The sequence below is a fragment of the Vicia villosa genome, linkage group LG3, assembly GCF_029867415.1.
Source record: "Vicia villosa cultivar HV-30 ecotype Madison, WI linkage group LG3, Vvil1.0, whole genome shotgun sequence".
NCBI lineage: Eukaryota > Viridiplantae > Streptophyta > Magnoliopsida > Fabales > Fabaceae > Vicia > Vicia villosa.
Window position 1 is genome coordinate 44,056,618 of NC_081182.1, and position 14,772 is coordinate 44,071,389.

The 14,772-nt window shown below is 33.1% G+C and overlaps 2 protein-coding genes across 2 annotated transcripts; both read right to left on the reverse strand.

Moving 5' to 3' along the window:
* Positions 1-949: 949 nt before the first annotated feature.
* On the reverse strand, positions 950-1,306 carry LOC131657961 (uncharacterized). The gene has a single exon (XM_058927303.1). It carries the CDS (start codon positions 1,304-1,306, stop codon positions 950-952), a length of 357 nt encoding a protein of 118 aa, XP_058783286.1.
* A 6,816-nt stretch (positions 1,307-8,122) lies between these two features.
* Positions 8,123-14,465, reverse strand: LOC131661194 (probable histone H2B.1). Its single transcript, XM_058930643.1, has 2 exons — positions 13,944-14,465; positions 8,123-8,674 (listed from the first exon to the last, which is right to left on the reverse strand). The coding sequence occupies exons 1-2, from the start codon at positions 14,380-14,382 to the stop codon at positions 8,241-8,243; spliced, it is 873 nt and encodes a 290-aa protein (XP_058786626.1). The 5' UTR covers positions 14,383-14,465; the 3' UTR covers positions 8,123-8,240.
* Positions 14,466-14,772: the final 307 nt, after the last annotated feature.

Here is a 14,772-nt window from a genome sequence, read left to right on the forward strand (position 1 = left end):
TGTGCTTCCGTAGATGCATCTTCGAAAGTATCCCTTTTTTGTTTAACGTTGTTTTGTTCCGTAGCTGCACTTACGGAACTCTTCCGTAGATGCATCAACGGAAGTCTTAAAACACAGTAATTCTTGGGATTTTTCCCAATTAAGTGGGAAAATCTCAAATTAATTAAGTTCATGGCATATAGGAAGCGTGGGATTTTCCCAATTAATTGGGAAAATTCCAAATTAATTTCTTAATTAATTGGGAAAATCCCAAGTTCCACTATGTTTCTACGGAAAAAATTATTTTTTTAAAAAAAATGGGTGCTTCCAGAGATGCATCTACGGAAACTAGGGATATTTTTGAAATTTCACGCGTGTATGAGAGATTCATGGGGTGCATTGAGAAATCGTCTTTATTTTACTTTATGTTTTATGTATAATCTATTAGAGTGTGTTTGTTTCAAGAATTAAAAATATAATTCTAATAATATTATTTTTGGGAACATTATACAGAGAATTTTATTCCTGTCTAGATGTTTGTGAGTAATTTAATTTGCTAAGAATATTTATAAAATATATTTAAATTAAATTTTAAAATAAAAATTTAATTTGCTAAGAATATAAAATAAAAATCTTTGAAAGTGAGAAGTTATAAGTGGTTAGTTGTTATTCCAATAGGAATAAAAGATTCTCAACCTAATATGATAATAGAGAGTGACAAAACTATATGTATATGTAAAATAAGTTTATGAGATAATATCTTAAAACTTGAAACAAACATTGGTTGGAAAAATATTACAACCTATCTTCTTTGGTTTTTTTTTGGTTTATCACCCGGTTTAGTCCGGTTCGAACCGTGGTTATCCCTACCAAATTTAGCGCCAATCATCACTAAATTAATTAACGATTGGTATCTTCTTTGGTAATTTTTTTTTTTTGCTAGCAAGGAGGACCTAAGCCCAAAGAACAACTAAACAACCAAAACCCTAGAAGTAGAAACCCCTCTAATATCACTATCTAAGGCCTTACTTAAAAAAGCAGGTATACTTTGATGGATAGTAAAATTCCCACTCATCCTCGTACCTGCAATAGCTAACAGGTGGGCACACTTATTTGATTCTCTATACTCATGCACAAGCTTGAACTCTTCAAATTCTCCAATCAGACTCCGAATACGATTCACCAGGCTAACCACCCCTTTAGAACGAGGGTTGTTATGGAGGATAGATTCCACTGCAACCTTAGAGTCCGAATGCGCTACCACTCTCCTATGACCATTACGAAGAGCTAGAGATATGCCTTCATAAATCCCCCAATACTCCGCCATAAGAGCATTACAAATGCCAACACACTTGGAGAAACTACCAATCCATAACCCTGTCGAATCTCTTTGGTATTTTAGTTAGTCTATAAATCGGACGCATATCCAAAATACTTTGGTATTTCATTAAACTACTTTATTGCACTTCAAATTTTTGGGTTTCAAATAAAACTTCAAAACAAATTACCAAATCCAAAAAAGATGATAATGCTCCCTTCAATCAATTCAATTCAAAATCTAACTAGAAAACTTAGTACATCCAAAGGATCGACACTAAGAATCCATTTCCATTGGGATCAAATACAAAATCAACGTATTGTGAGAGATTTGCACATATAAAAATCGTGCATCCGTCAATCTTTGCAATGCCGTTGAAACTCAATTGCACTAATGAGCTTCAACTTTTTGGGTGTAAATAAAACATAACATTATGCGGCTATGTAGCATATAACATCACTAATGTCCATTCAAAGTTTGTCCTCGTAGCTAATGTCCATTCATAGTCTCCCTGTCGTCAAGAGTTTAATAAGTATCCGTTCAAAAATCATCATAAAGGAAGAAGCAAAATAAGTTGTTGTTTCAAGCATAGAATTGACGATAGAAGTTTCTATAACCTCTTTTTTTTTAGGTAGATTGTCAGCCTTAACAAAATATTATCAGATTTATAGGCTGATACAGAGATTTGTTTTTGTGAGATGATAATTTCCAAATGGTTATTGGCATTATTCGTATTGTTTTTTATTTCAAAGCTTACATGTTTTTAATACTATAGTAAGATTAGATTACTAAACTTAAACTTGATTATATGGGTTTGTAGGGTTTGGTTGTATATTGTGCAGGGAGTTGATCAAACATTGCTGAGTTTGAGGCAAGGTGGATAGGTATAAACCAGAGTGCAAATTGCTTATTAAAAAAACATTATGAATGGGAAGGTAATATTATAAGCAATCTCTATATAGAATATTCCTAAACATAGACAACATTACTGCTAAGAAAAAAAAAACACTAAAATCACTAGCACTTATATTTGTTACATACATATTAGACCATTTTTCTGAAATTATGACCCTTACTGTTGGATCACGATTTTAACAAGTTTGCCACCGAAGAAATTACCGGGTCGAGTCGCGGATCAGTACGCTTTCTTTAAGACGTTTCGCGGTACTGCCCAAATTATGCAAAGCAGCTCTTAATAACCACGACGCCTCCAGGATAAAACAGCCCAGTTCTATACTATACGATTACTACTTGCACGGTAGATAATCGGTCTAGAAATACACCCTCAGATGGTACTAAGACCATTCAATATGGTATACATACCATCTTAGTATCTGGTATAACAACCAGTCGTAGTAATTTCTCAAACCAAGAGAAATTTCAATAATTCTCTAAAGAGAATCCAAGAAAAAATTATACTTATAATTTCCCAACTCAAACGAGGAGAAATTAACATTATTCTCTAAGGAGAATTCAAGAAAGTACTCGGAAAATTCAACGAGTAGAAAGAAAGGGGGAGAAGTTGGCGCTTCGACAATTCGAAAGACGCAGAGTTATGAGAGTGAGGAAGGAAAAACTCAAAATAAGTTTTTGGTGTATTTTGGAATGAAACAAGTGACTTCTTTATATAATGAAGTAAACTAGCCAAGATTTCTAATCTAAGCAATGTGGGACTAAAGAGTTTTTTCAACTAACATACAATGTGGGACTTTAATTTTTTCAATTCATCAATGTGGGACTTTAACTTTTTCAATTCATCTCCCTATATTGGAATATATTCATAATGTTCCAACAATCCCCCACTTGAATTTAAAAAAGTGTTTCAGAAGTAACGCCAAACGTTTCTAAGATTGTGCATAAGCAAAGGTGTCTACGACTTGAACCTTTGTGTAGCAAGTAGGATTCCGATTCAACAAGAGTGACACTATTGTCTTGAACTCTATCTCAGACATCAGACCCGCACACAACCTTTTCTTAAGGTGTATTCTTAATAGCCCGTGCTTTTAATGGCCCTGCACGTGTATCCCGGTTTAGTGAAGGCTCTAGGAATTCTGCCTCGAAACTCCATAGGAACCGACCTCAGTTCCACAATCACATAGGTGAGTCTATCAAGAGTACTCCTGTAGCCTAGGTACTCCCTCATATAGAGTATAGATCTCATTAAGAGTTTCTATTATCTCATCCTCTTATTACTTCAGGATTCATGCTTATTTTATTTACTCTAGCATGATCGCCTCATATTACTCACAACTTGTTATTACCCATTGAACCTATTTCTTGGGATCTCCAGTCATTTAGGTCGGGTTACCATCATGAGCAACTCATTTCTGTATAGGCATTAGTCCCATCTTTTTGGATGTATTATGGACTTTCTCTCTAGCTAATCCTTTCGTCAAAGGATCTGCTAAGTTTTCATTAGTGCGTACATGATCCACTCTTACAGCTCCTTTAGAGATACAATCTCTAAAGGCGTTATGCTTTCTTCTTATTTGACGTCTTTTACCATTATAATAACGGTTCTCAATTTTTGCAATAGCCGCGGTACTATCACAGTGGATCAACACAACTGGCATTGGTTTTTCCCATAAGGGAATCTCAGCTAGCAAGCATCTTAACCAACTTGCTTCTTCACTAGAATTTGCTAATGCTATCATTTCAGATTCCATCGTGGACTGAGCCAGGATAGTCTGTTTCTTTAATTTACAAGATACAGCTCCTCCAACTATGTTGAATACATAGCCACTAGTAGCTTTGGAATCACTTGACAAGGTATTCCAATCTGCATCACTGTATCCTTCAAGTACAACAGGAAATTGCTGATAATGTAGGCCGAGATCTATGGTCCTTTTAAGGTACCTCATGACTCTCTCAATAGCTTGTCAGTGCTCGTTACTCGGTCTACTCGTAAATATGCATAACAATCTTACGACATACACAATGTCGGGTCTAATACAATCAGTGGCATATCTAAGGCTTCCAGTGATGCTCGCATACTCTGTTTGTCTTACACTTTCACAAGTGTTCTTAAACAATTTCACACTTGGATCATATGGTGTGCACACAGGTTTACAATCAAAGTATTTATATTTCTTTAAGATCTTCTCCACATAGTATGATTGATCTAAAGAAATTCCTAACTCGGATCTAGTGATCTTGATACCAAGAATCACACTTGTTTTTCCGAGGTCTTTCATATCAAAATTGTTGCACAATAATGATTTCATAGCATTAACGTAATGAATGTTTGATCCAAATATGAGCAGATCATCTACATATAGACATATGATAGTGCATATGCGATTCTCAGATTTATAATAAACGCATTTGTCACTTTCATTCACTTTGTATCTATTCGATATCATTAAGTTATCAAACTTTTCATGCCATTGCTTAGGAGCTTGTTTTAGTCCATACAGAGACTTATCTAACTTACAGACCTTGTTTTCTTATCCATGGATCACAAACCCTTCCGGTTGTTCCATATAGATTTCTTCTTCTAAGTCACCATTTAAAAAGGCAGTTTTAACATCCATTTGGTGTACTATTAAATTATAAATAGCAGCAATTGAAACAAGTACCCTAATGGATGTAATTCTAATGACTGGAGAGAAGGTATCGAAGAAATCTACATTTTCTCTTTGTCTAAAACCTTTGGCTACAAGGCGAGCCTTGTATTTATCAATAGTTCCATCAGGTTTTAGTTTCTTTTTCAAAACTCATTTACAACCGATTGGTTTGCATACAGGAGGCAAGTCTACTAAGTTCCAGGTCTTGTTAGACTCTAGAGATTCTACCTCATTGTTTATAGCTTCTTGCCATAAATATGCATCCATAGATGACAAGGCTTCTTGAAGATTTACTAGATCTTCTTCTACATTATAAGTCGCATAATCAGTCCCATAGTCTTTAGAAACTATTACTCTTTTACTTCGTCGAAGTTCGGTTTCTACATTGTTGCTGCTTTCTGTGCTTCTTATCACAAGAATGTGACTCGATTGAGTGCCCCCACTATTTCTCGATTTGAAGGGAAATTCGTATTCTTAGAAATCATCATCATTTGATTCTATGATCACTTTTGCATTTAGGTCATAACACCTATATGCCTTACTGTTTGATGCATATCCAATGAGTACACATTCATATGCTCTACTAGCGAGTTTAACTCGTTTTGGATCCAGAATTCTGCCATAAGCCAGACATTCCCAAGTTCTCAAATAAGACAAGTTTTGTTGTCTTTTCTTTAATATCTCATAAGGAGAGATATTACTCTTTGACTTGGGAACTCTATTAAGGACATAACAAACCGTCAATAAAATTTCCCCCACTAGTGAGGTGCAGCACCAGAATTCATCATAATTGCAACAAAAAGTTCAGTAAGAGTTCTATTCTTTGTTTCTGCTTTACCATTCATTTCAGGGGAATATGGAGCAGTCGTTTCATGTACAATTTCATGTAGTTTATAAAAATTATTAAATAAACTAGAATCATACATATTACCTATCACTACAAATTCTTACTAAATCATTTTCAATTTCTTTACAAAGTTTTTTTAAAACTTATCAATTTCATTCACAAAAAATATCATTCTTTGTGATGATGGTGTACAAATCTACCCCAATAAACTGACTAAATCTTGCCTTATTTAGAAGAAGGAAAAAACATAAACATGATTCTTTATTATCCCGGAAGCATACATGACATCCTTCAAGATTGAAGTCTTTTCACAGGTGGACCTTGTTCCACTTCTCCAATATCGACAACATTAGTGGTGTGGATATCTCCCAACAACACTTTCTTATCTTTAGTATTCGTGTATGTTTTAAACATAACACGATCATAACAAAAACGACGAGAGACGCCTGTGGTTATCCACCAACCATCATATCTATCAACCATGTTGATTTCAATGATCATATGAATAAATTTTCCATTAGCCAGGTTAACCCGTGCATTACGGGCTACACCAAGTTCAAGCATTACATGCTACATCTCTTAGCCATATGACTTAGTTTTCCACAGTTGAAACAAAAGGAAAACAACGTCATTTCTTTGAGGTGGTGGTTGTTGTCTAGTTGGAGCAATTGGGGCCATAGAAGGGTTCCCATTCTTAATTCGGTTCACAATATTGCAGTTCTAATTCTATAATGATTTGCCATATGGCTTTAGAACCACACCGAATTTATTTTTGTTGTTTAAAACAACCAAGACTTTTCTATTTAATCATGTATCTGATATTCTTCTTTAATGAGAAAAATCAGTCTCTAAATAAAAAATTATTTTGTTTTCTAACAAAGCATAATTCATAAAAACTTTCAAACTAGGGACAGTTTGTCAATAATTAAAGAAATTCAAATTGTTCATATAAATACATACCTTTAGTGATTATTTCATGAGCAATTTTTGAAGTTCGTGACTTTGAGTTTCCACTGACCTTTCATCTACCATCTGATACTTCACGTAGCTGCTAAAATCATTCTTCTGCTCTCTAGCTTCTTCAATGTCATACTTGTTTTTCAGATTCTCTTAAACATATTTTGAAGTATCGCAATTACTATAATAGTCATACAGATCATTTGCGATTTCATTCAGAATGTTATAATCATTCTTTCTATAAGGTGATTTCTTTTCTGAGCAGTAAATTATTCTTTTTAATCTGTGCAACAGATTCAACTTCAACACTATTACGTGTTCCTTTTTTTAATCCTCAGATTTCTTACCGTTAGTTTGTTCGGTTGACCCAAAGGGAGCAACAAAATGTCCTCGGTCAAAATGTTAGCTATCTTTTTCAACATTAAGAAGAAAATTATTTGTAGCCAACATTTGAAGTGACAACTCTCGAACATGAACGGTTTGTCAAAGAAAGTATCCGCAGAAGTACCAATAATTTCTTCAGTAGCCATGGCAATTCGAAACGTCTTAAAATTGTTGGATCACGATTTTAACAAGTTTGCCACCGAAGAAATTACCGGGTCGAGTCGCGGATCAGTACGCTTTCTTTAAGACGTTTCGCAGTACTGCCCAAATTATGCAAAGCAGCTCTTAATAACCACGACGCCTCCAGGATAAAACAGCCCAGTTCTATACTATACGATTACTACTTGCACGGTAGATAATCGGTCTAGAAATACACCCTCAGATGGTACTAAGACCATTCAATATGGTATACATACCATCTTAGTATCTGGTATAACAACCAGTCGTAGTAATTTCTCAAACCAAGAGAAATTTCAATAATTCTCTAAAGAGAATCCAAGAAAAAATTATACTTATAATTTCTCAACTCAAACGAGGAGAAATTAACATTATTCTCTAAGGAGAATTCAAGAAAGTACTCGGAAAATTCAACGAGTAGAAAGAAAGGGGGAGAAGTTGGCGCTTCGACAATTCGAAAGACGCATATGAGAGTGAGGAAGGAAAAACTCAAAATAAGTTTTTGGTGTATTTTGGAATGAAACAAGTGACTTCTTTATATAATGAAGTAAACTAGCCAAGATTTCTAATCTAAGCAATGAGGGACTAAAGAGTTTTTTCAACTAACATACAATGTGGGACTTTAATTTTTTCAATTCATCAATGTGGGACTTTAACTTTTTCAATTCATCTCCCTATATTGGAATATATTCATAATGTTCCAACACTTACAGATAATGGCCTTGGTTAGGTTTTTGATTCTTGAACAATGTCGTAAAGCGCAACTCACAACTTCTAGAGTTGCCACCGTAAAGTAACAGTATTCTCTAGAAACTCAAATTATTTTCAACAAGCTATTCCTAAATTCATAATATGAAATAAAGATAGTGCAAAATGAAACAATCATTTGTACGCTTTAATTCAATTCATATGCAAGACATTCATTTGATGTTTAAAAGAAAATTACACACTAATTCAGATCTAATCCCAAAGAGATAAACATTACTAAGAACCGCTTCAGAAATCATACAGTTTAAGAACTTGTAAACTTGGTAACAGCTTTTGTTCCTTCAGATACGGCATGCTTGGCCAACTCTCCAGGAAGAACAAGCCTAACAGCGGTCTGAATTTCCCTTGAAGTAATCGTCGGCTTCTTGTTGTATCTTGCAAGTCTGGAAGATTCGGCAGCAAGCTTCTCGAAGATGTCGTTGATGAAACTGTTCATGATTCCCATGGCCTTGCTTGAGATACCAATGTCTGGGTGAACTTGCTTCAGAACTTTGAAGATGTAGATCTTGTATGTCTCTACGCTCTTCTTGTTTCTCTTCTTCTTCTTGTCCCCGGCGGCAGCACCACCGTCCTTGGGGAGCTTCTTTCCGGCCTTTGGCTTCTTCTCAGCCGGAGTTTTCTCGGCTACGGTAGACTTCTTCTCCTCTACGGGTTTCTTCTCCGCTGGCTTCTTCTCTCCCTTTGGCGCCATTGAAGGATTTGAGAATTTGAAATTTCGGTAAAAAAATTTAGGGTTTGGAATTAGGAATGAAATAAGACGCAGAAAATGAGGTTGGGAGAAAATAAGGACCGAGAGGATTTATATATAAGATGTTTTTCGCGTTGTTATTGGCTTATGTGCTTATTCACAGATCGTTGACGTGGAACTTCTTTAGCCGTTACATTGTGCGTAATAGACGGTCACGATCTTGCTTTGACTCAACTATATTGAAGATGCTATGGGTGATGATTATGGATATATGCGGATCCGCTTTAATTTAATGATTTTAATCCCAACAAAACTATTTTCTGAACTTTGACCGTTGTTTAAATAAAGCATAATTATCTATTAGAATTTAGAAACTTTTAATTTTTTTAATGGGTTCTTAAAACATGTTTTTAGAAAATTATAAAAATTTATTTATAACCTTTTTTAATTATAGAATGAATTAAATATAATACTTTATAAAGATCATGCACTTATCCATGTATAAATATCAACAAAAATGTAAGGTGATTTTTTCCTAGTTTGTTCCGTAGCAGCATGGTTGTTCCTGAGTTTCAAAAGGCCCGAGGCAAATAATAAAATGGACTTTAGTAAAAAATTGAATAATTAATCAAAATTAGAATCGTCTCATACAATTATTTTTCATAACTTTTTTGTGTAAATTTTTTTTATTTATTGAATTTTTATCATATCTAAGAATTATTAGATCAATCATACGTGTCTGACAGATAAAAAATATAAATGCACAAATAATACTTATTTACAGGTACATATAAATAAATAATTTTTGTACAAAACATATATTAATACATGATTTTTCTAAGGATATAACTTTAAAAGAATACTCAAAATTTTACATTAGTTATATAGTAGTATAAATAAAATTGAAATAATAAAAAAAAATTAAATACTAATTTAAGAGGTGTGAAATGGTGGATATCATAGGTATCATTTATTTCTATAATTTTTGAATGAATTGATGTTTTAAAACAATTAATTGAAAAAAGTGTGACATTATCTTTTGGTACCTAGGTTAATTTATTTACGTTCGACCAATTTAATTAAATAATCTGAACAATAAATATATACAGCCTTAACACTATTTATATTTTTAAAATACCCAATATATAATTTAAGGCCCCTAAATTTTTGAGATCCTGGGTTGTGGTCTGCTTGCCCTGACGCAGGACCGGCCTTGCGTAGCATAACTATAATGAATTGATAAGTGAGGATATAGAGTTTGTCGTAGTGGTTGTGTTTTTGATGAGGTCAAAAGGGGATAATTTGCACTGTTAGCGGTTACATTGGATTTGACAGGTAGCAAAAAGTAGTTTTGCAAAACAAGAGTTTGTAACTCATGTCTCGGTTCGACCATCGAACATGAATAGGGATGTCAATTTACATTTGTTAATGAAAATCTCTCTGAGAATTATTTGTTCGAAGCATTGGAATTGTGGATTTTTTTCTTTGTGGAAATGGAGGGAAAAGTTCCACTGAAGACACTTTGGGACGAAGATTGGGAAAGTATCACCCATCCCGTGGATTCCCCAACTCCGACCATATTATTTAACTTTATATTTTATATATTATATAATAAATAATTATATAATTTTAAAAAAAATAGTAATGTATTATAAAATGAAGAGTAATTAGTGGATCATTTTATTTTTATGTTTCATTGTATAATTGTATAATATTTTTGTGTTGTTCCATAACGGAACCATAATTGATTAACAAGTGAGGATGCATAGCTTGTTACTGTGGTTTTGAGCTTTTGATGCGGTAGAGAGGGGGTTGACTTACAAGATTAACACTCCAACGCACAAGTCAATATGAGAGTCAAAATAAATGTAAGAGAGAGAATGAATTTGAATACCTGAAAAATAACATGTTTTTCTTATAAATTGAAAAAAGGCTGGTAACTAAAAGCATGGATAATGGTTAGCCGTCCGATTGATCTAGACTATTAGCAAAGTCCTTGCAATTGATCTAGCCTATTAGCAAAGTCCTTGCATACAGAATTACCTACTCAAAGTAGAAAAAGAGACTACATGTTCTCCATTTCATTCTCATTTCTCTATTATCAAGTCTTTATCCATGAGTCGGCCCAAAACATATAATAAACTATTTACTATACTTTTATAAATAAAAAGTATTATAGGTGAATATTAATATTATATGATTTTATTTAGTAAGAGGAAAAATATATACATTTAATAGATTTATTATTTTATTTTTATCCGGATGTAAAAAAATATTATTTAAAAATATTGCAAGTATCATAGATGTTAAATTATGTTGTGAAATAATCTTTCGGTCTGAAATTATAAGTCACTTTGTTAAAAAAATATGTCTCAAATTATAAATCATTTTACAATTCTAATACAGTAGAAACTCTTTAAATTAATACTCGATAAATTAATAAACTCTCTAAAATAATAAATTTGTCCGGTCCCGACTTGGGCCAATGTAAAAAATTAAAAAACTCGATAAAATAATAAGATAATAATTTTTCGGGAGATCCCTTTATAATTTTCGGTCCCAAGAAAATCATAAATTAATAATTCATAGAAACTGAAAAAAAATATATTACACTCTATTGAAATATAATTCAATAGTTGTCTGTTTTACTTTAAAGTTCAAGTCTATTTGGAGCTCATCTCTAACTTTTCTTATTGCATCCAATAGCATATGAACACAGTAGTTACTAATTTATGTTGAGTCCAGAGGTTCGATGCAACGTAATTCTAAGAGGCATAGACTAATTTGCCTTTTTGTTTGGTATGTATAATATAATTACTTAAAAACTCTTTAAATTAATAATTATTAATTTATCGATAAATTAATAACTCTCTAAATTAATAAATTTCTCCGGTTCTGACATTATTAATTTAAAGAGTTTCTACTGTACATCATTAATGACTTTTTTTTTTGTAATATAACTTTTACTATTTAATTCTCTTTCTTCTTTCAATTCTTTTAATTTCGACTTCCAATATAATTATTGAAGGACATTTATGTAAATTCTTACATATTTCACTTTCTCATAAAGAAATAATTATATTTCTTAATTCGTGTTTAATGGCCAAAATGTCTTACAATTTATGATAGAAGGAGTATATTTTTAGCATGAAGTATAATCTTTATTGAGATTGCATTTTCGTTATTTTTTTTTATTTTGTTAGTATTTTTTTGAAATAAAGAATGCTTGCAAAAGAAGCAAGCCCCAAGAAAATATATAAAATAAAGAGAAAAACAATACAAAGAAAATAGGAGGCAAAGACCTGGCCTTCAAAAGGACCTAACTAAATTTAAAGAAGGGCAATTCCAATATATTTTTAGTAAAATCTTCTCTAAGTTGAGGAGACATTTTAAACCATCAAGTGTATTAAAGGCCAGAGAGTGACCTAAGTTTGCAAGTTTGACAACATAATAGTTCTCTTCTCTATAAACGTGAATAACAATGAAAGTCATAGATGATATAAAATGAAGCCAATAATTCTCTCATCTATTTCTTAGTTGCCAAGTAATAACTTTAGATGATTTGAAAGCTAGAAAACCAATATAGAATTAGTTTTCAACCAAAGATTAAACCAACCTTTTTTATTATCTATCTACTACATACACTGCTCCATTAAATTTAGCGACCAAAGATTTTGAAACTCCTAAATTGTAAGCAAAAGCTCCAAGAAACTTAGCTTTGAATAGACCACCACAAGAAGATGGTCCAGAGTTACCAATTGAAGCATCATCGCTATTGCACTTAGGGTAGTGCTATTTAGTACGAAGCAATTTGAAGAAGAAATGCAAGAATGAATATGTATCACTATTTTAGTGGTGAATTTTAAATTAATTTTAAATTTAATTTCCTTTTTAATTAGGATCATGGGGTTGTGATGATAATAAATGGTTTGAATTTATTCTTGTTTTTCCATTTTCTTACTAATAAGAATTTTTCTTCCCCTTAACCCAATTGAAAGTTGGAGGATGAGTATTCTTTAACTTAACATTGATAACTTTTATTATAACAAATTCAATAATAAAAAAACTGGCACACAAGATATTATTATTTTCAGAGAAAGAAACTCCTATGATGATGAGGCTCTACAATCCTATCATAAAATCTATGTTGGTTTCTACAATACCAAATCACACTAAAACAATTTATGATGGCTGCCACCCACGACAACTAATTCATAAAGAGGAGACCAATTTTTAGAGCAAAGCTTTAGAGGATCATTTAAGACAATAAAATTGCATTAAAAATTTAGGATAGAACCTAACCAATACCAAAAGTGCTTATTAAAAATAGGGTTAAATAAGTTTTTGGTCCCTATAAATATCTCAAATTTCGTTTTTAGTCCCTATAAAAAAAATGTCGACATTTAGTCCCTATAAAATTACTTTTTCATTCACTTTTAGTCCCTCTACAGGGACCAAAAGTGAATGAAAAAGTAATTTTATAGGGACTAAATGTCGACATTTTTTTTATAGGGACTAAAAACGAAATTTGAGATATTTACAGGGACCAAAAACTTATTTAACCCTTAAAAATACAATCTAAAAAAATGTGATTGGAAATTTCTGAAGCAACACCACAGAGATTGCATTCGGAAGGAAGGTTGCAGCCTCTCTAAGATAGGTTGTCTTATGTTGGACACTTACCATGCAATCATGTCTAGAGAAGAATAGATTTGGACTCGGGAATAGTTGCATCCTAGATAAGCTTGACCCAATTAACATGATGACCAACAAGACAATAAAAACTATAGGCATCTAGCTCACCATCATGCAAATGGTTCCACATGTACTTATAATCTTTATCAACCAAAGAGATGGTGATCTTGTCAGCTAGGGATTGAAGGGCTGAATAGGCAAGCAGAAGTTCAAAAGGAAAGTTCAACTTTTCATTAGAAATAAAACCGCTAACAGTAGAATGCAATAGAGGATGCAGATTATGAAAAAAATTTACAGGATATTGATCAAAGATTCACCACACCAAGAGTGCAACCAGAAATTAATATTTTCACCATTTCAACTAGCCATTCCTTAATTCAAAGAATAAAATAAAGATATTGCAAACACAACAATCATTTGTATGCTTAAAAGACAAATTCAATTCATCCCCTCATTAGATTTTCAAAAGAAAATTACACACTAATTCAGACCTAATACCAAGAGAGATAAACATTAACAAGATCCACTACTGAAACAATCCTACAAAGTATACACTTTAAGAACTTGTAAACTTGGTGACAGCCTTTGTTCCTTCAGAAACAGCATGCTTGGCCAACTCTCCAGGAAGAACAAGCCTAACTGCAGTCTGAATTTCCCTCGAAGTAATCGTCGGCTTCTTGTTGTACCTCGCAAGTCTGGAGGATTCAGCAGCAAGCTTCTCGAAGATATCGTTGATGAAACTGTTCATGATTCCCATGGCCTTGCTTGAGATACCAATGTCAGGGTGAACTTGCTTCAGAACTTTGAAGATGTAGATCTTGTATGTCTCCACGCTCTTCTTGTTTCTCTTCTTCTTCTTGTCTCCCGCGGCAGCACCACCGTCCTTTGGGAGCTTCTTTCCGGCCTTTGGCTTCTTCTCGGCTGGAGCTTTCTCGGCTACTGTGGACTTCTTCTCCTCTGCGGGTTTCTTCTCTGCGGGCTTCTTCTCTCCCTTTGGCGCCATTGAAGGAATTGGGAATTTGAAATTTCCGGGGGAAATTAGGGTTTGGAAAGTGATGTAAGATGCAGGAAATGAGTTTGAAGGAAAATTATAATCGAGAGGATTTATATATAAGATGGTTCTCGCGTTGTTATTGGCTTATGTACTTATTCACGGATCGTTGACATGGAACTCCTTTAGCCGTTGCACTATGAGTGATAGACGGTCAGATCTTGCTTTGATTCAAGGATCTTGAAGATGCTATGGGTGATATGATTATGGATCCGGATCTCCTTTAATTTAATCCCTACGAATTACTATCTTCTAAATTTTCTAGAGAAAAAAAAATTAGGCTAAATTATTTTCGGGACCTTTAAGTTATTTAATTATAATAAATGATTCTTTTATATTTTT